The sequence below is a fragment of the Hemiscyllium ocellatum genome, chromosome 12 (genome assembly GCF_020745735.1).
Source record: "Hemiscyllium ocellatum isolate sHemOce1 chromosome 12, sHemOce1.pat.X.cur, whole genome shotgun sequence".
Classification (NCBI taxonomy): domain Eukaryota; kingdom Metazoa; phylum Chordata; class Chondrichthyes; order Orectolobiformes; family Hemiscylliidae; genus Hemiscyllium; species Hemiscyllium ocellatum.
The window spans coordinates 53,777,289-53,799,090 of NC_083412.1; the positions used below are offsets into that span (position 1 = coordinate 53,777,289).

The window sequence follows — 21,802 nt, forward strand, 5'->3', positions numbered from 1 at the left end:
TCTAGAATAAAGGCTTGAAGGACTTTTAACTAAATTTCAGCCAGTCATTTCCTTGATTCTGTCCATTCTGGTCAATACAATTGAATGAATAAAATTCACTTTTTATTAGGCATTTTTAGGGTTTTACTACCATTTTGAAAACCCATTTAGCAAGTTTACTCATTTTTATAACAACAACAAAACAGTTTTTTTTAAAGATATTGTAACAAAACTAGTGACCTACCTAGATGATATATGAAAACTAGAAAGAGCTAGAAATGTCATGAACCTTCTGATTAAAAGCAGTGTGTTTGTGTAATCTGCAACTTCGAAGGACTGTGAAGTGTAGAATTTAACCTCAAATTTGAAGAGTTTCATTGAAGAATCATGCCTGCACTGATTTGTCTTTCTCTTGTTAATAAAGAGCAATGAACATGTTATTTGTTGCAAATTCTGTTTAAAATTTGTACTTTTTAACAATTCCTTATTATTTGTTATTAATAATTGCCAGTGGCTTTCCCTTGATAACTTGTAAACTAGTAATGTAACCTTAACAAACAGCATTGCGCCTGACATTGACAAATTACTTGAATTAAATGAAATCAATTCCTGTGTCAGTCACAACCAAGATTGTCCTGGCAGAATATTAGTATGTTTCTTACAGTTTAGTCTTTACAACCAGTGGAAAGAAATTTTCACTTTTTTGAGGCAGAAGAAAGTGGCTAAGTTTTGTATCTCTCCTTGTTTTTAAAAAGGACATTTTGGTGAAATTGTGGTGCTCATTATGGTATTGGTACTGCAGAACATAATTCTTTTCCACTTATCGAATAAGATGTCAGTACATAACACCATAGATGTAGAATAAATCATGAAAAGTTGAGCTAAATTTATTATTGACATCTACATGTTTTAACCTAAAGTGGGGAAAAAAATCATAATACCAACCACATGAATTATATTTTCCTTGCATTTTTTTGGTCGACTGAGATGGAATTGTCAATTGAGTACTGATATTTGTGTCACTGATCTGTACCCATGAAAAAGTCACTTGATTTGCATCAACTTATTTCACCAAATGCATACATATTGCAATAGTATAAAACCAAACAGTACTCTGTATGCTGAAGATCTGAAATAAAAACAGAAAATACTGAAGAAACTCAGCAGGTTTGGTAGCATCTCTGAAAAGAGGAACATAATTAAATTTCAATTTCACAATGACTCTTCTTTACTAAGAAGTGTCATACTGGACTCAAAGCATTTAGTATATTTGCTACAGATGCTGCCAGACCTGAGTTTGTCCAGCATGTATGATACAAATTGATCCAAATACAGGTCTGTACATGTGGAACAGTATTGCATTGTTCCAAGATGCGTTAGAGACAGATGTAATACAATAGGTTTTATGTAATTTTATTAGTTAGGTAACTAACCAAGATTAGCCTACCCTATTGGAATGGTATCTAGAGAGTAAAATCTTTGAGTTGGTAAAGCAGTCAAGCTCTTTCCCAACCCCCAGCCTTGCACAGACAATGAAATATTACCAATAGATTTCAGTTTCCAGAGGAGACAGTGTAGACTTCCAAATCCTGTTCCACAACAAGCAAAACTACAAGATATAACATGACTTTCTTTAACTGCGATCAAGGTTGCAGAGATTTGTCAGTTAGTAATTATATCTAATACAAAATAGAAAAACTAATTCATTTGGATCAAGGGAATTTATGGAATTCCATTCAAGTAAACACTTAGTAATTGAAACAATCCAAATTCACCCATATTTCCATTCAGCTAAACAAAGATGTTTGCCTCCATGTTATATTAGTAAAGGGATCCGCTCATTTATTCCGTTATCTTTGTTATAAAATTGGTGTGCATATTGAACTGTACAGGCAGAACCAACCTACACAGAAAGCTTTAACAATCACCAGTCAGCACGCAGTTAGTCATCAAAGTAGGGGGATTATTAAAAATACCTAATTTTAAAATTTGTTACCTCACAGGAAGCAGATTGAGTGCGATAACTTGGCACAATCTTGAAGGTGATACTTCCTCTCATTTCCCTCTGAAAGTGAGAAAAAGTCAATATCCATTAAAATCCAAGAGTCTGACATTTGAGCGTTGTATGTAAGATGAAACCATTAAGTTTTAACAACCGTTTAGTAGTGCCACACATTTCCACAACAAACTTTGAGTTGACTTTTCAGTAAGTATATTTATTTGTGCAAAGGTTTCATACAAAATGCAGCTTTTGATCATGTTTGAAACACAAAGCACTTAAAGTTTTCGCTCTGTGGCATTTATGTCTGTCTTCATATTTTTTTCACAAGCAAAAAAGGAGCTTAGCAGGTAAGTTACTTCCAGCCAAACAGCTTTTTGACTAATAAATGAGAAATAGCAGAAAATCTTCATTTAGTTGAAATAGAGAAATGAAGCTAGGCAAGAAAATTATCTTGGTACAAAATCATTCAATGGTTATGACACAGAATTGTCAAAGCCTATCGGGTCTGAACCAGCTCTCTAGAAGAGCGATTTAGCTGGTTACATTCCCAACAGGACCTTACCTCATAACTCAACATAATTTTTATTTTTGGGTGTTTATCCAATTCCTTATTGAAAGTCACTTCCAACATACTCAACGAGTTCCAGTTGTAAGCAACTTGCCGTGTAAAACAAAACTCATGCTGCTTTTCATTCTTTTGTCATCACTTTAAATCTTTTTCCTCTGGTTCTCTGCCAAAGGAAACAACTAAATACTTTCTACTCTGTCCAGGCCCCTCAGGTTTTCAAACACTTCCATCCAATTTCCTCTGAACAATCCTTTCTTTATGGAGAGCAATTCCAGCTTCTCCACCTTATCTTTGTAACTGAAGTCCCTTATCCCTGGAACAATTCCTGTAAATCTTCCATGTGTTCAGCTTAAAGTATGGTACCCGGTACTCCACTTCAGGTTGAAACACTTCTTTAAATGGATTCATTATAACTTTCTTGCTTTTGCATTGACCTGAGAGGGTTATTGCCCTGAGGTTGTGGTCCATATCAGTAGCAATGATGTCAGTAGGAAGAAGGACAAGGTCCTGCAGGCAGATTTTATGGAACTAAGAAGGAAACTTGCAAAGAAATATCTCAAAGTAGCCATGATATGGAGTTGCGTGTGTAGGACTGGGGTGGACAAAGTTAAAAATCATACAACACCAAGTTATCGTCCAACAGGTTTATTTAGAAGTACAATCTTTCAGAGCATTGCTTCTTCCTCAGGTAGCTAGTGGAGCAGGGTCATAGGACACATATTTATAATGAAATATCGAAGTTTCATTCAACTGATGCGATTTATTGAACAAACCTAGATTGCTGTTAAGTCTTTAATCACTTAGAATGGGTGGCAGGTTTCTATTCATAAATATGTAAATCCCAGAACTTCTTTCAAGTCACATTCCCAAGATAACTTAAGGTTTTACTTTTAAAAAAAAGTCACATCTCAGCTCAGACAATGCATGAAAGGTGTGAGATTAGAGTCTGTCTGTATTCCAACCCTGAGTCAGACCGGTTCTATTTGCAAAGTAGGAATTTATAAAATGTCATATGAACTGACTGCCTACAGATTGTGTGCATTTTGAACAAACAGAAGGGAGGGAGAGAGGGCAAATGAGTGGATAATGAGATGCAAAAGATGAAGGACCCAAAGGAAAGATAGATAGGGGCATGATGGAGGGGGGAATAGGGATGTAAAGGATAGGGGAATGACAGAGAAGAAGTGGGAGAACAGAAACAAAGAAGGGAAAGATGGGACAGCAACGCACTCAACACCTTTTCACTTTCACTACTCCAACAATTCACACAGGCCATATTTGCATTATGGAGTTACACAAAGGCTGTGGCATTAAAAAATCTGGGCAAGAGTTCCTCACCCAACATTTTTGTGCAAGTTCAATAGTGAATTGGGGAGAGAAACATTCCTGTGCGGGAATAAATACAATATGCAAGTATTTGATGCTAGAACTATGAGCAACACAGGAGGGTTTTGCTGTCTCTGCAGTCACATGAAAGCTGTGAAAGACTTAAAACTGAAGCATAGTGAAAGTTAGTACCAGCTAGTTTCAAAGATGAGTAAATTTTGTAGGGCACTTTTATCTCATTCACAGAGTTTGTGTAGCAGTAACACTTTGTTAACATTCATGTTGTGAAATGGAAAGGTAAACGGATTAAGTTTTGCAGAAAACCACCTTCAATCCAGCAATATGCGTTAAATAATACAATTAATTGGTTTATAACTTAGATGCTCATTGATCTGTTATTGAAAGGAATATAAGTAATTGGGCAGTAATACCATAACCAAACTACTACTGCTCCTCCTCTGGACCACATTAACGTTACACTGGATATCAGGAAAAGGTATGTTGTTTCGTACAGGAGATGTGGGGCTGACTTTGGGTGTAGCGTGAATGATTTAAGCTGCAATAAACGTGATGGTAAACAGATAGAATATTTATTGGTTTAGTACAGATCATAAATTGTAACAACTATCTAAAAGTGAATGTATCTTAAATTTCCTTCAATAATGTGTTCAATATACATCACTAAGACCTGTGGCCTAATAACACCTGTTAGTTTACAAAGCTCATGTCAAATTTGTACCAATGGATACTTATAATTGGCTAATGAACAGAAAGAGCAAAGATGACTTGTCATTTTAAGGTGATTTGCATGTAGGCCTCAGAGGCAATGTACCCCACCATTCATCCCTAAAATAAAGACAGATTAAAAGTCCTGAACATTAAATTACTTTAATATTGGTCTTAAAAAAGCAAAGGTGATCTATATACTCACAAGCATCTTTTGAAGCTGTTCCACTGTCTGGTTAGCTACACTGATGCCATTTATTTCTCTGATTTCATCACCAACATGGAGTGTTCCTAAATATTTTAAAAGAGTCAGATAAAAACTTAAGTGTATATTTTAGGTACAGGAAAATCCTGGTCCCTTTTTTTAAACAAAACCCTTATTTCCAGAAATGCACCCAAAAGACTCATGAATACTATATGGTGCCTGTTCCAATGGTTTTCTTGAACGACTTGTTCCAAAATCTTATTTTCTCATGTGAGAAATTTTTCCTTCACTTCTCGTTTTAGTTGATACTTAATTATTTGTTACTTCTCCCATTGGCAACATAGGGCAGACGCTGATGGAAAAATTATCGACTGAATGTTTTATTCCAAAAGTATGAATACAACTTCAATTTCTTAGAGTGGTAAGAGTTAAATTTGTGGATTCATATAGATTTTCTACTTACCTTGTCTATGTATCATTCCACCATGCATTATTCTTGCAACGATACAATGGTTCAATTCATTCATTTTTAAAGTGATGCCCTAGATGAAGGAATGTGAGAAAATTAGCATGATAAAAGAAAGATTCTGTGCATTAGAAACATAATAGCTGTAAAGAAAATATTTTCAAAGCGAACCATTTGTCACATAAGACATGAAGACTGGAGGAAGAAATTTAAGGAGTATTCCATTGGATAGACGGATGTGGATAGAAACAGAAACAGAGAGAAATGTTGGAGAAAAAGGTAGTTGATGGGAGTGAAGAGCAATTATGGAACAAAGAAACAAGAGAAAGAAGGTAATGTGCCACGTATGGTCAATATTTGTGTGGTTCGGTAATTATCTACAAGGAGACATCTGGGTTGATTTGCTAAAAATAGAATAAAAATCTTACTGTGCTCCTTAGAAATACTGCCGTTAACTGCAGCAGCATTTGTGCCACTCATACAACATGCCATAAAAACAACTGAGGAAGTAAATGATAATGATGGCCTTTATTATAAGAGGACTGGAGTTTAAAAGTGTAAGAGTAAGACTAAATCGTGACTTCTATACTTGTAGCAAAAAAAAATTCTCTAGGCGAATGTTGTACACCATAAAAGCTGAGAACAGCAAGAATCTTCCTGAAAGGCTGTAGGAACTAAAATGGATTAACTGGTTAGAGGAGACAAAAGGGAGGGAGAGGATAAATGGGTAAGAGTTGAACCAAACAATACAGCCAGGCTGGTGCAAGGTAAGAGGCTTTTCTTGGGTGAATGAAAATACATACCCAAGACTTAAAACTCCTGTTTACTGTATGATTGCATACTGACAAGGCTGGAATTTTACTAACGGAATGAGGCTAAAAATGAAGATGTGATGAATTTTTTATATTCAGGAGAGTTTATTCTTGCTCGTTTAGAGCAAACTCTCCCTTTGCTTGATTTAATGATCATAAATTGTACTCAAACTCCTGTGGTCTGTCATTAGAACTTACCGCAACATAACAAACACAAACAGGATACTTGTCTTGAACCAACAGCATGGCATGGCAATTTTTAAAAATTCATTTGTAGGATGTGGACATTGGTAACTGGCCAACATTTGTTGCCTAACCCTAGTTGCTCTTGAGAAGATGGTGGTTAGCAGCCTTCTTGAACTGCTGCAGTCCACCTGCTATGGGATGACCCTCAATGCCAAGAGGGTGAGAATTCCAGGATTTTGACTCAGCAACAGTGAGGGAACGGCGATATATTTCCAAGTCTGGATGGTGAGCGGCTTGGAGGGGGACTTGCATGTGGTTGCATTTCCATGTCTTCCCATCCTTCTGGATAGAAGTGGTCGTGGATTTGAAAGGTGCTGTCTAAGGATCTTTGGTGAATTTCTACAGTTCATCTTGTAGATAGTATACATTGCTGCTACTGAGCATCGATGGTGGAGGGAGTAGACGCTTTTGGATGCAGTGCCAACCAAGTGAACTGCTTTGTCCTGGATGGTGTCAAGCTGCATCCATCCAGGCACAGTGAGTATAGTGAATATATGGGTGTGTATAGCTTGTTTACCACCCATAGGTAGTGCAATAAGCTGATCAGAAGACAGTCCCGTCGAGTATCAAACAGATTTAAGAGATAGGGTGAGGGAAGCAGGTGCATTTGGGACACCTGACATCAACTTGGGAACATGCCAAACTGGAAGAGAGATGGATAAACCCTGGCATGAAAATCTTAAACTTGTGAAATACAGTGGTAGAAGATGTCCATATGGATTTTATCAAGGATCTTGACAAGGCTCCACATAGTAGACTGGTTAGCAGGGATATATCAGATGGAATTCAAGGGGAGCTGCCTAATTGGATACAAAACTGGCTTGAAAGTAGAAGACAGAGGGTGCTGCTAAAGAGTTGTTTTTTCAGACTAGAGACCTGTGAACAGCGGTAACCTGGAAGGATTGGTGCTGGGTCCATGCTTTTTGTAATTTATATAAATGATTTGAATTTGAATTGAATAAAGTGCCAGAGGAATTGATGGATGCAGGTACAGTTACGATGTTTAAAAGACATTTGGTTAAGTACATGAATAGGAATGGTTTGGAGAGATATTGGCCAAACTGCAGGCAGGTGAGACTAGTTTAGTTTGGGAACATGGTCAACGTGGACTAGTTGTACTAAAGGGTCTGTTTCCACGTGTGACTCTAGGACACCAAAACTGGTGGTATAGTGGACAAGAATGAGGTTATCTCAGATTACAACAGGACCTTGATCAGATGGGCTAATGTAGCGAGAAATGACAGATGGAGTTTGATTTAGATAAATGTGAGGTGCTACATTTTGGTAAGATAAACCAGGGACCTAGGGGTGCAGGTGCATAGTTGCAGGTAGACAGGGTAGTGAAGGTGGCATTTGGCACGCTTGTCTTCCAAATGGTCAGTGCACTGGGTGTAAGAGTTGGGTCATCATGATGTGGTTGTACAGAACATTGGTGAGGCCACTTTTAGAATACTACGTTCAATTCTGGTCTCCCTGCTATAGAAAAGATCTTATGAAATTTGAAAAGGTTCAGAAAGGATTTACAAGGATATTGGTAGGATTGGACAGTTTGAGCTATAAGGAGAGGTTAAATAGGCTGAGGCAATTCTCCCTGGAGTGTCTGAGGCTGAGGTGTGACCTTGTAGAGGTTTATGAAATCATGAGGGGCACAGATAGGGTGAATAGCAAAAGTCTTTTTCAGAGGGTGGGGGAGTCCATAGGCTTAAGGTGAAAGGGCAAGATTTAAAAGGGACCTGAGGGGCAATATTTTTACGCAGAGACTAGTGCATGAGCTGATTGAGCTGCCAGAGGAAGTGGAGGTGGGTACAATTACAACATTTAAAAGGCATCTGGATAGATACATGAATAAGAAAGTTTTAGAGGGATTTGGGTCAAATGCTGACAAATGGGATCAGTTTAGGATAGCTGATCGGCATGGACAAGTTGGATCAAAGGGTTTGTTTCCATCCGGATCGACTTCTTTGGCACGCAATCTTCCACGTACTGGCTAATGAAGTCCGTGATGGTGGTGGCATACTAGTCCAGATTGTCCACTGAGTTCTTGAGCATGGTGCAGTCCACCTATTCTAAGCAGTGCCAGAGAAGCTCTTCCGCTACCTTACACCAGCAATATTATACTTTCTGTAGAGGATTTTCCGCTTTTAGCTTCTGCTTGTAAGCTGGGAAGAGGAATGCAACATTATGATTTGATTTCCCGAAGTGTAGATGGGAAATGGAATGCTAGGCATCTTTGATGCATTTGTCGCAGTGGTCCTTCAGTGCGTTGGTGGTACTTTGGCAGCACCCTCGTGAGATTGGTCTAGTTGATGGTGCCTGCCATGATGAATAAGGCCTTCAGGAATTTAGTCTCCAGAGCATTTGTAGCAGTGTAAATTTCATCCAGGGAATTCTTCAAATTTGCATGGGGTGATATGTAGACTGCTCGGAGAAAGTGAGGCCTGCAGATGCTGGAGATCTGAGTCGAGAGTGTAGTGCGGGAAAAGTACAGCAGGTCAGGCAGCATCTGAGGAGCAGGAGAATCGACATTTCGGTCATAAGCCCTTCATCAGGAATATGTAGACTGCTGTCAGGATGGCAGATAGTAGGGATGGCATTTCACTGTAAGGTATTGTAGGTCTGGGAAGTAGTGCCAGGGTCGCCGCATCTGAGCACCAGGTAGTGTTGATTAAGAAGCGTACGCCTATGACTTTTGCCTTACCTGGAGATGTCATATGGTCCATACAATATATGGAGACCCCCTCAGCTTGCAAAGTAATGCCCTCTTCATGGAGTATGGAGTGTGTCAGTCTCAAACTGGATATTTGCAAACTTCAGCTAATGTGTCGATTTTGGGAACAAACGGAGTTTCTCTCAACTCAGAAAATTTGCTTTTAAATTAAGATCAAAAAGTAAATTCACTCTCTCCAAACATTTAATTTCTTTCTCATGCCAGTTTTTAGAGAGGCAGTGTAGAATCATAGAGACGTACAGCATGGATACAGACCCTTCAGTTCAATTTGTCCATGCCAACCAGATACTCAAAATTAATCTAGTCCCATTTGGTCCATATCCCCCTAAATTCTTCCTTTCCATATACCATTCCGGATACCTTTTAAATGTTGTAATTGTACCAGCCTCCACCACTTCCTCTGGCAGCTCATTCCATACACGTGCCATATTCTTTGTGTAAATGTTGTCCCTTAGGTCCCCTTTAAATTTTTCCCCCCTCACCTTAAACCTCTCATTTTGCATTCCCCAACCTTGGGGAAAAGATTTCAGCTACTCACCCGATCGCTGCCCCTCATGATTTTATAAAACCTCTATAAGGTCATCCCCCAGTCTCTGATGCTCTAGTGAAAGCACCCTCAAATACTTTCAACAGAGCCCAGACGTACCAACCTTGATTTGAGACAGTAGTCAGCTTCTATCTCTTCACAGAGTTGCTGTGGCTGTACTGTTTGATTTTAGCTAAACATGGGGAGAAGTCGGTTTCATGTTCTAACTTTCCATTTATTTTAGTATGTTTTGTCTGTAAATTGTTTTCCAAGTCCACTATTGGGGCTAATAGCAGTTTTCTCCTCATGCGACACACTTTATTGTATAATATAGTGCTTTCCTGTTGGCTATCATCTTTCTTTGCAGTTTATTTACTAACTCCCAAAGCTGTCTGTTTTTGCTATCCAGCTGTAAAACACACAGATGCATTAAAACCAACTTATTCCTGAAAGCTTCAAACTCAATTGTTCCTTTTAGAAATCTTTAGCAAGTCTATCTAGAACATGCTTGCATTTTCCATCACACTCTACAATTTCAAGCTACTGATGGTCCTATCTTTTCTGTTAACTGTCATTCTCAGGAAGTTCAAGGCCATTGTTTTACTTAGGAATTACTCAATGTGATTAGCTACAATCTACTGCTTCTCAAAGTTAAAGCTATTATGCCTCAATTTCTGCGATATCCCACTTCTGACACCAATGTTCAACTTTGGAGCTCCCCATCTACATCAATGGAACTGAGGTGTAGAGAGTAAAGAACGTCAAGTACCTAGGAATGGCGATAACCTGCCCTGGACTTCCCATGTAGATGCAACAGTAAAGAAATGCACAATGCCTTTTCCTCAGGTGGCTTAAGAAATTCAGCATTTCTGCAAGGACTCTCACCAACTTTTACTGATGTACCACAGAAAGTATTCTATTTGGATGCATCATGGCCTGGCAAGGCAACTGCTCTGTCCAGGAGGGTAAAAAACTACTGAAGGTTGTTTGCACAACCCAGACCATCATGGAAGCCAACCTCCCATCCATGAATTCCATTTACACTTCTCGTTGCCACAGAAAGGCTGCCAACATCATCAGAAATCTCTCCCACCCTGATAATGCCCTCCTACAACCTCTTCCATCAGGCACAAGATACAGGAGCTTGAACACAGACACACACACCAAGTTCAAGAACTGGTGCTTCCCTGCTGTTATTTGACTGACAAATGGACTCTCTAACTTCAAACAATAATGATCTTACTAATGTTGATCTTGTTTTGTGCACTGCCTGCGCAGCTGTAACCTGTATGTCTTGCTCTGTCTAAGCACCCTATGATCTGTACGTCCTTGTTTGCTATGATCTGCCTGTACTGCTTGCAAAGCAAAGCTTTTCACTGTACTTAGGTACATGTGACTACAATAAACTAAATTAAATCAATTTGAACTTAAAAGTTGGAAATTGTTTAAGAAAAAAGTAAACAAATGTACAAATAAGATCTTGTCATATGCTTGTACTGTTTTTGAAAAGCAGTTGGTCTTACAAAAATCAAATCAGATATCAAATTTACATTAAAGGCTTTGCGTTTTAGAGATGGGAACTTGACCAGTCAGGCCATGTGGTATCTTTTGAAACAGTGCTACACAATGGGCAAATCCAAAATTGACTGCAAATGCTTGCGCCCCTGATAATAAGGTACTGTTTTAAACATCCAAGCCTGGATATAGTTGTTTCGGAATTGGGGTTTGATAAACAACTTTATAAAAGGGGATATTTTAAACAGTCAATAGGAAATTTACATGAAGTGATCTAATAGTTAGACCATCTCTTGACCACATCGGGATTCGTTGAAGATCAAGTAGGGCTTTGCTAAAATAATAAAAGGAAAATGCTTCAGATACTAGAAATCTGAAAATGCTGGGGAAACTCAGCAGGTCTGACCGCATCTGTGGAGAGAGAAACAAAGTTAACACTGAGTTCAACATTACTCTTCAGAACAGTTGCCAAACCTGCTGAGTTTCTCCAGCATTTTCTGTGTTTGGGGGTTTATGACATACCCGTCAACTCCTGGAAGTAGCCACTCAGGTAGAGTTGAGCTAGAGTAGGAGGTTCAATATTGGGCTATGATGGAGGGTATGGAGAGAATGCAAGACTGATGGATGAGGTATGAGACAGACTGTGGTCCTGTTTAATTGTCGTAGAATCTTTGTAGAATTGCTGCACTCATAGAAGAACTGACAAAAATGGGGAGCTGAAGGGGTTCAGACACTTGCAGTTAGTTAAGGGTTAAATTTTCAGTCAGATTGTCATTAATAGCAAGAGCAACCAGGAAACTGAGACTCTGCTGGCAGACTTGCTAATATTTGAAGAAATACAACTCCTTTTGTTCTCCAGTCTTGCAAGGAAATAAAAAACCCATGAAATTTCTATGAAAGAAATAGGGTTTAAAGAAGCAACTTAACATTAAAGAAAACTTAGTGGCTAATTCTGGAAAGTGAAGATAAGCAAATATAAAAACAAAATGAACATAGGAGAAATGTTCGTATCTAGAATCAAATAGGAATGATTTACTTTTGTTTTAAGAATATTTTATTGGGAAGTAAAAGTCTCTAATTGTCATGAATAAATAGTAATAATGAGATGCCTAAGTTAAAGAAAGATAGAATCTACTTTGGCGTAGTTGGTGTAATCTGATTAACATACCAATATAAGATAAAGTTTTGATCGGAATAATTAAAACTTGGGAGCTGTAGTTAGAATATCCACAAGTTGGAAGTGGATTAAAAGAAATAGAATGGTAGGATCTTTTAAGTTCGTCAGACATGGTAGTTAAGACATTCTTGTTTAAATGCCTGTAGGTAAGAGTGAACAATAATTTCTGCTAGCGAATGTTATGGAGTGAGACAATCTGTAGGTAACAATTTCCCTTCCCACGTGGTTAAGGATGCCCTCCAACGCATCTCGTCCACATTCCGCACCTCCGCCCTCAGACCCCACCCCTCCAACCGTAACAAGGACAGAACGCCCCGGTGCTCACCTTCCACCCGACAAACCTTCACATAAACCAAATCATCTGCCGACATTTCCGCCACCTCCAAAAAGACTCCACCACCAGGGATATATTTCCCTCTCCACCCCTTTCCACCTTCTGCAAAGACCATTCCCTCCGTGACTACCTGGTCAGGTCCACACGCCCCTACAACCCACCCTCCCATCCTGGCACTTTCCCCTGCCACCGCAGGAACTGTAAAACCTGTGCCCACACCTCCTCCCTCACCTCTATCCAAGGCCCTAAAGGAGCCTTCCACATCCATCAAAGTTTCACCTGCACATCCATTAATATCATTTATTGTATCCGTTGCTCCCGATGCGGTCTCCTCTACATTGGGGAGACTGGGCGCCTCCTAACTGAGCGCTTTAGGGAACATCTCCGGGACACCTGCACCAATCAACCACACCGTGACCTAACATTTCAACTCCCCCTCCCACTCTGCCGAGGACATGGAGGTCCTGGGCTTCCTTGACCGCCACTCCTCACCACCAGACGCCTGGAGGAAGAACACCTCATCTTCTACCTTGGAACATTTCAACCCCAAGGCATCAATGTGGACTTCAACAGTTTTCTCATTTCCCCTTCCCCAGCTCACCCTAGTTCCAAACTTACAGCTCAGCACTTTCCCCATGACTTGTCCGGACTTGTCCTACCTGCCTATCTCCTTTTCCACCTATCTACTCCACCCTCTCCTCCCTGACCTATCACCTTCATCCCCTCCCCCACTCACCCATTGTACTCTATGCTACTTTCTCCCCACCCCCACCCTCCTCTAGCTTATCTCTCCACACTTCAGGCTCACTGCCTTTATTCCTGATGAAAGGCTTTTGCCTGAAACGTCGATTTCACTGCACATTGGATGCTGCCTGAACTGCAGTGCTCTTCCAGCACCACTAATCCAGAATCTGTAGGTAAGCAATATCATCACAGAGAGAGTGTGACCATACACATCTTCAGGGGCAGTAAAAAAAGAAACGGAAATTTGAAAACAAACTGAAATGTTATATTCTGGGTCCTGATTGTATGTTATATTATATGCACTCAGTGTGTTTCAGCATTCAACAGGCTCACATTCACATAGACAGTGGGCATGTCTTTGAAGTAGTGCACAATTATATGGTAGTATGGAATTGATGGTATTATGTTCCATCACAAGGAGGACATATACAACAATATGAAGCGACAGTTAAGGAATTAGTAGGAGCTGCTTTATCATCACCAGAGGCAGCAGTGATAAAGATTAAAGTAAAGATCTCATCTAACTGGGTAACCATTGGACAAATGAGGCAGCATCAGGTGGCAGCTGCAGCAATTGGGTTCAACAAAGTAGACACTGCAGTTTTACACAGGAATATGGAAGAGGAAAAAGAGGTTGCCAGGAAAGCGAGGTTTGACTAGTGAGAGGGAAAGTGAAACAATTTGTGTGGGAGCTGTACATTGAGACACAGGAGGTTAGAGACCAGTGGCTCTTGCTTGATATAGAGGAAATGGCAAGAGCAGAACAGGCTGAGGTAGTGTGGAAGAAAATATAATGGGCAGGGTCACACCAGACAGACCAAGATGGATGAGGCCAGACCAGGTAAACATGTCCGGTGATAAGTGTGTCTACACGGACGTTAGAGGAAAGGGTAATGGAAACAGAATCAGCTGAAGTATTTTACTAATTAATTTTAACTTTTGCATTTCAAAACTAATCTCAAGGTTCTGGTGACAACCTTGTCGACTATTTCTTTACAGTTTTATACACCAGGCCAGACCCCCTCAAAACATTTAAGAAAATAGCCCAGACTCTAACTTGGCTAGTTGTTTAAGTTAGATATCCCAGAAGTGATGTAGCTGGTCAAACCACTTAAACAAAACAGAATTTATTTACAAGAATACCGAATGAAACACAAACAACAGAGAACAGAATACTGAATAATTTAACCTATTCGAAAACACAGCAGACTGTCCCAACTTAATAATGCTGTTCCCATTACTTGCGACAATCCCCACAAACACTCCTCAGCACAAAAGGTAAAATCAAACACAGGGTCTTATAGGAGAGAAGTCCAAGAGAGAGTATGAGCCTGGATCTGGTTCTTCTAAATACTACTGCTAAAAACCAAACCAAACCAGAGAAACCAAAAGAGAAAATGCTGGAAAATCTCAGCAGGTCTGGCAGCATCCGTAAGGAGAGAAAACAGTTGACGTTTCGAATCTAACTGACCCTTTGTCAAAGCTGGCCCTGGGCCAAACTAGAGAAAACCAGAGAAAAGCTGAGCTGGGAGAAATGGCCACTCCTCTTTCATTGTATAAGTGTTTTTTAAAACACTTGAAAGCCTGTTGCCTGAGGCAGTATCTGTTAGCTATAATCAAACTGGCTCTAAAACCCTTCAACTTAGACTTTTGAATCTGTCTTTTACGACCTCTCTGAAAATAAATCAAAGGACAACATAGCCTTGTTAACGGAGAAACTTAATGGGTTAGTTAAAGATCAAAGTACACATTTTACCTGTGTGGCTAGTGGCCAGGGAAAGGACAGGCTGACGTGTGACCTGATAAAATTTATGGCAATGAATTTCAATGACCTAGCTAATATAGGCCAAAAGTTTCAAAGCCTAAGTTTGAAGCATAAGAAAATGTAGAAAAGGGACAAAGCTGATACAGATAGTTCAGAGCACGAAAAGTTAAGCTGAAGGATCATGTGGTCACCATGAACAAATTAATTGACATGCGTAAAAATATTTTGGATGATGAATTGCAGTACCTTTGGATCATGGTTACTTGAACAAAAATAGGAGAATTTGAGACAGATGTTTGGTCTCTCAATGAATTAAAGGATTTAAGGAGCAGGTGGGAAAGTGAAATTGAATCTTTAGATTAGCCATGATCATACTGAATAGCAGATCTGACTCAACAGGCCATATGGTCTTTTCTTACTCTTATGCTCATATAACTTTATAGTAATTATGAGAAGTTTATGGAAGAACTAACATGGAAAATACAATGGATAGTAATGTATGAAATTCTGATTTGGTTATGCTATGAAACATATTTCTCGAATTAAAATGTAAAAATGTTTAATTAAAGCTACCTAACCAATAAACTTGTTGAACATAGTAAAAGGTTTGCAGATTCAATTCTTCGTTATATATAAATGTGACACTTGGAAGTACTGTACAAGATTGAAAAATCATTGATAACTCGAATCACAAATTTACATATATTCAAACATTTTTAGGTTACAATATTATACACCATTTAATTCATTCAATGTAATCTCTAAAATTAGCTTCCTTTGTAGAATAATCCTTTTGATTGTTCTGAATAGTGGTCATAGCAATGACGTTCCTGCAAGTATTTCCCATGTTCAGTGAAAGGTCCTATTACAAACACTTTTTAAAAAAATATAGTAGTTTGTTTATCAGTTTAAAAAAAACATTATCTTGTATAAAAAACCCAAATATGGTCATCTTCAGTGTGTAAGTATTTTATAGCATAAACCTCTAGTCTATGTTTTTATCACAAGGTGGCACTGCTGTCTTCAGAGGTATCATATTTCTTCTTTGGATGCAGTATATTGGAGCTCTACAAATTAATGTAATTACTTAACTGCACATGCATCTAATTCATCTGCCATTACTCCTTTCTATTTCAACCAGCTGATGTATAAACAGACATAAATTGATATTCTCTATTTTCATAAGGTAATATTTCAGAATTCATCTGCAAATACTGATTATTAGAAGTGTTTATGCCAGGTTACTCTATTATAGAGTCAGAGATGTACAGCATGGAAACAGATCCTTCAGTCCAACCTGTCCATGCTGACCAGATATCCCAACCCAATCTAGTCCCACCTGTCAGCACCTGGCCCATATCCCTCCAAATCCTTCCTATTCATATACCCATCCAAATGCCTCTTGAATGTTGCAATTGTACCAGCCTCCTCCACACCCTCTGGCAGCTCATTCCATACACATACCATCCTTTGTGTGAAAATGTTGCCCCTTAGGTCTCTTTTATATCTTTCCCCTCTCACCATTAACCTATGCCCTCTAGTTCTGGACTTCTCCATCTCAGGGAAAAGACTTTGCCTATTTATCCTATCCATGCCCCTCATAATTTTGTAAAACTCTATAAGGCCACCCCTCAGCCTCCGACGGTCCAGGGAAAACAGCCCCAGCCTGTTCAGCCTCTCCCTGTAGTTCAGATCCATGAGAATTGGCTGTCTGACAGAAGGCAGAGAGTTGGGATAAAAGGTTCCTTTTTGGAATGGCAGCCGGTGGCGAGCGGTGTCCCGCAGGGTTCAGTGTTGGGGCCGCAGCTGTTCACATTATATATTAATGATCTAGCATGAGGGAACTGGGGGTATTCTAGCGACGTTTGCCGATGATACGAAGTTAGGTGGACAGGCAGGTAGTACTGAGGAAGTGGAGAGGCTGCAGAAGGATCTAGACAGTTTGGGAGAGTGGTCCAGGAAATGGCTGATGAAATTCAATGTGAGCAAATGCGAGGTCTTGCACTTTGGAAAAAAGAATACAAGCATGGACTACTTTCTAAACAGTGAGAAAATTCGTAAAGCCAAAGTACAAAGGGATCTGGGAGTGCTAGTCGAGGATTCTCTAAAGATAAACATGCAGGTTGAGTCCGTGATTAAGAAAGCGAATGCAATGTTGTGGTTCTGTTCGCCGAGCTGGGAGTTTTCGTTGCAAATGTTTCGTCCCCTTTCTAGGTGCTGATTCCTCTGGCATTCATACTGGTTTGAATTTGCTGCTTCCGGTTGCAAGCGAATGCAATGTTGTCATTTATCTCAAGAGGGTTGGAATATAAAAGCACTGTTGTGCTACTGAGACTTTATAAAGCTCTGGTTAGGCCCCATTTGGAGTACTGTGTCCAGTTTTGGTCCCCACACCTCAGGAAGGACACACTGGCACTGGAGCGTGTCCAGCGGAGATTCACACGGATGATCCCTGGAATGGTAGGTCTAACATACAAGGGACGGCTGAGGATCCTGGGATTGTATTCATTGGAGTTTAGAAGATTAAGGGGAGATCTAATAGAAACCTACAAGATAATACATGGCTTGGAAAGGGTGGACGCTAGGAAATTGTTTCCGTTAGGCGAGGAGACTAGGACCCGTGGACACAGCCTTAGAATTAGAGGGGGTCAATTCAGAACAGAAATGCGGAGATATTTCTTCAGCCAGAGAGTGGTAGGCCTGTGGAATTCATTGCCGCAGAGTGCAGTGGAGGCCAGGACGCTAAATGTCTTCAAGACAGAGATTGATAAATTCTTGATGTCACAAGGAATTAAGGGAACACTGGGAGAATGCTGGTAAGTGGAGTTGAAATGCCCATCAGCCATGATTGAATGGTGGAGTGGACTCGAATGGCCTTACTTCCACTCCTATGTCTTATGGTCTTATGGATCCTCCAAACCCGACAACATTCTTGTAGATCTTTTCTGAACCCTTTCAAGTTTCACAACATCTTTCCAATAGGAAGGAGACCAGAATTGCACGCAATATTCCAGAAGTGGCCTAACCAATGTCCTGTACAGTTGCAACATGACCTCCCAACTCCTGTACTCAACACTCTGACCAATAAAGGAAAGCACACCAAAAGCCTTCTTCACTATCCTATCTACCTGTGACTGTGGAATTTATTTGAATTGAATCCACTCCATGGCCAATTTCCCCAAATAGATTTGTAAGAGAAGTAAGAATCATGAAGAACTTTCATGTTTGCATATTCTAAAATATTTGTTATTCTGCTTCATCTGGTGTTTAAAGTTAGTTATGAAACTGTGAAAATTTATTATATTATAATTCAGATATATAGCTGCAACTTAATGCTCTAAAATATACCCTCTGGCAAAAATTATTGTATTTGGGAAAGGTTAATTCATTCCTTGATAAACAAAATACAAAGTTAAACTCTTGCAATGTATTGTTCTACCAAAATATAGTATTCATTGTATGTCTGAGTTAATGCCCAAAACTAGTTAGTAATGATGATCCAGTGTGTTAAAAATGCCAAGTTTGTAAATTTGTGTTCTAAGTCAACAAAAAAATGCACTTGTCTAGCCTGTATACATAAGTCCAGTAAATCTACAAATTCTGATTAATCATTATTAATATCTCTTTCAGATTTAGTATGACATTGAAGTATAGCCTGACTATATCTATTAAAAATTTCTTTATCATCACTTGAAGTGCCTATTCACAAATGCAAACATAAACTGACTAACTTGCATACTTAATTTTACTGCCAGGGTGCCTTTTGTGCATTAAAATTACAAATATAATAATTAGTTACCTCTGCTAATTCATTAAGATGAAAATGACTGAAGTTAATTAGAGAACTAGAAGACTGTATTTTGTATTACCATAGGTTCATCTGTGTTTTTCTGGAACTGAACTAGTCGAACACGTGTTACATTTTCCATGTCCATGTCTCCGTTCGCACTTTCTGGTGAATCACCATTTAAATAAGGAGAAGTCGGTGGTGGTGTAACTCTCAGTGCTTCATCGCTGTATACTTCATGTGCCACAACATCATGTGTCTGCAGCAAAGCCTAATTATTTAAAACAATATAAAACTTAAATTAAATTGAATAAAGAAACAACATCTTTTGTTAATCATGCTACTGTCATTTCACCCTCTTCACTTATCCCTTCTTTATGTGCTATATTTTACTCTGAAATGTGGAGTACTTTAAACCAACTTGTTGTCCACAAGTAGTACAAGAGGAGTACAAGTAATTCTTCCTCAAATCTAATTTCTTCTCTTTTAAAGAATGAGAAATGGTCGCATACAAAATACCTAATTTAGAGCAGCAAATGTAAGTTACATTTGTTAAAAGCTTTAATTTTTGTTTGCTATTGCAATAATCAAGAATTACCATAGGATCAATGCAACCCATCAGAAAAGGTGATTCAGATCTAACACAATGATTGGTATTTTAGTGATGAGTTCCCAACATTGCAACAGTTGCTGTAGGAGATTTGATTGTGATCTTGCTTTGCTTACTAGCTCTTCACATGACTAAAGCTCTCAAAACTTAAACACTAGCTTAGGTACATCACAATAAGAGCTTTTGTTAACCTGTACACAAAAAGTACCTTAACATTTAGAAAATTGCCAATGTTGAATTAGAACCTGGTGGTTAGAAATGATTTTAATTTGAATGGTCAGCCACTAATGAAATACATGCTGACTTGTTTCCAAGCTGCCAAATACCAGTGTAGAGACAAAACAGGGATGAAGTAATTGAATACTGACAAGTCTAACTGCATAAATCCTAACATCTAAGAAATTTTTGTCAGTTATTATTTGGTGACAGTTTCATAAAAATGTTGAAAAGTAATCTGAGCTTTATTTATGAAAAATAACAACCTAATGGCAAGTCAAAGTCAAAACACCCTAAATAAATTATTAGAAAATCATTATAGAGAAGTGGTTTCATGATGACAAAGATTGGGTCCTGAATATTGAGGGTTATACATCATTCAAGAATAAGAAGAAATTAGGTAAAGATGGAAGGGTAGCACTGTCAATCAAGGATGGTATTGGTACAATAGTTAGAGATGACCTTGATTCAGGAGATCGTGATTTAGATGGAGATGAGGAACAGTCAGGAAAAGCAGTCACTAGTCCAGGTGGTTTTAGTAAGACCATAAAAGCAGAAATTAGGCTATTTGGCCCATTGAGTCTGCTCCACGATTTAATCATGGCTGATAGGAAAATGAGGCTGAGAAACCTGTTTTCTCCCCATAACCTTTGATCCCCCTTGGCAATCAAGAACTTATCTATCTCGACCTGGCCTCCACAGCCTTCTGTGGCAATGATTTCCACAGATTTACCACTTTCTGGCTAAAAAAGTTTCTCCTTATCTCTATTCTAAAGGGTTTTCCGTTTACTCTAAAGTTGTGCCCTCGGGTCCTAGTTTCTCCTGCCAATAGAAACATCTTCCCAACGTCCACTCTGTCAAGTATTCTCTAAGGTTCAATCAGATCCCCCCCATATCCTTCTAAACTCCATCGAATATACTTCCAGAGTCCTCAAATGTTCCACATACGTTAAGCCTTTCATTCCTGGGATCATTCTTGTGAACTTCCTCTCGATCTGTTCCAGGGCCAATATATCATTCCTGAGGTATGGGGCCCAAAACTGGTCATAATGTGGCCTGACTACAGCCTTATATAGCCCCAGTAGTACATCCCTGCTTTCATATTATAGTCCTCTCAAGATGAATGACAACATGGTATTTGCCTACCTAATTATTGACTCAATCTGCATGTTTACCTCAAGAGAAGTCTGGACGAGGATTCCCAGTTCCTTTGCACTTCAGATTTCTGAATTTTCTCCCCAGTTAGCAAATACTCCACGCCTGTATACCTCCTACCAAAGTGCATGACCTCACTTTCCCACATTGTATTTCATCTGCCGCTGCTTAGCCCACTCTCAGAACCTGTTTAAACCTTTCTGCAGCCTCCCTACCTCCTCAATACTACCGGTCCCTCCGCCTATCTTTGCATCACATGCAAATTTAGCCAAAATGCCCTCAGTTCCTTCATCTAGACCATTAATGTATAAAGTGATAAGTAGTAGTCCTAACACTGGCCCCTGTGGAACAAAACTACTCACTGACTTCCATCCTGAGGACCCTTTTATCCCCACTCTCTGCCTTTTGCCGGACAGCCAATCTTCTATCCATGCTAGCACCTTGCTTCTAACACCATGGGCCCTTATCTTACTCAGCAGCCTCCTGTGCAGCATCTGATCAAAGGCTTTCTGAAAACGCAGATAGATAAATTCATTGGCTCTCCTTGGTCTGAGGATCTGAACCCCGAATACAGGCTGAGGTAACTAGTTGTTGTCAGGAACAACCACTTAACAGATGCTCTTAATAACTTAGGTGGCAATAAAATGGCTTCTCGATGCAAATAACATGACAAAATGGCTTCTAGGCTACAAACTGACAATTTTGCTAAAGCTGCATAATTGACTAACCACAGTCTGCTTCAATAGAGATTAGCAGACAATACTCTCTTTAAAACATAGAAATAACTAGACTAGATAAGACATTACTTGCCATCCAAACTGCCCTTCAGATGTAGGTGCAATGGCTCGGTTAGTGAGTTAAGGGTGACCTGAGTGTTAGAAAATAAAGTTGGTTCCCAGGAAATATCATTGGACT

General features: G+C 39.3%; 1 protein-coding gene across 4 annotated transcripts in view; it reads right to left on the reverse strand.

Moving 5' to 3' along the window:
- The window catches only part of caska (calcium/calmodulin-dependent serine protein kinase a), a 618,991-nt gene that overhangs the window by 43,139 nt on the left and 554,050 nt on the right, over positions 1-21,802 (reverse strand). For all 4 annotated transcript variants that reach the window (XM_060833558.1, XM_060833557.1, XM_060833556.1 and 1 more), the window contains exons 14-17: positions 18,989-19,177; positions 5,270-5,348; positions 4,807-4,892; positions 1,976-2,044 (exon numbers count right to left, since the gene is read on the reverse strand). In XM_060833558.1, coding sequence (XP_060689541.1) covers positions 1,976-2,044; positions 4,807-4,892; positions 5,270-5,348; positions 18,989-19,177 — 423 coding nt within the window. The remainder of the gene's footprint in view (positions 1-1,975; positions 2,045-4,806; positions 4,893-5,269; positions 5,349-18,988; positions 19,178-21,802) is intronic.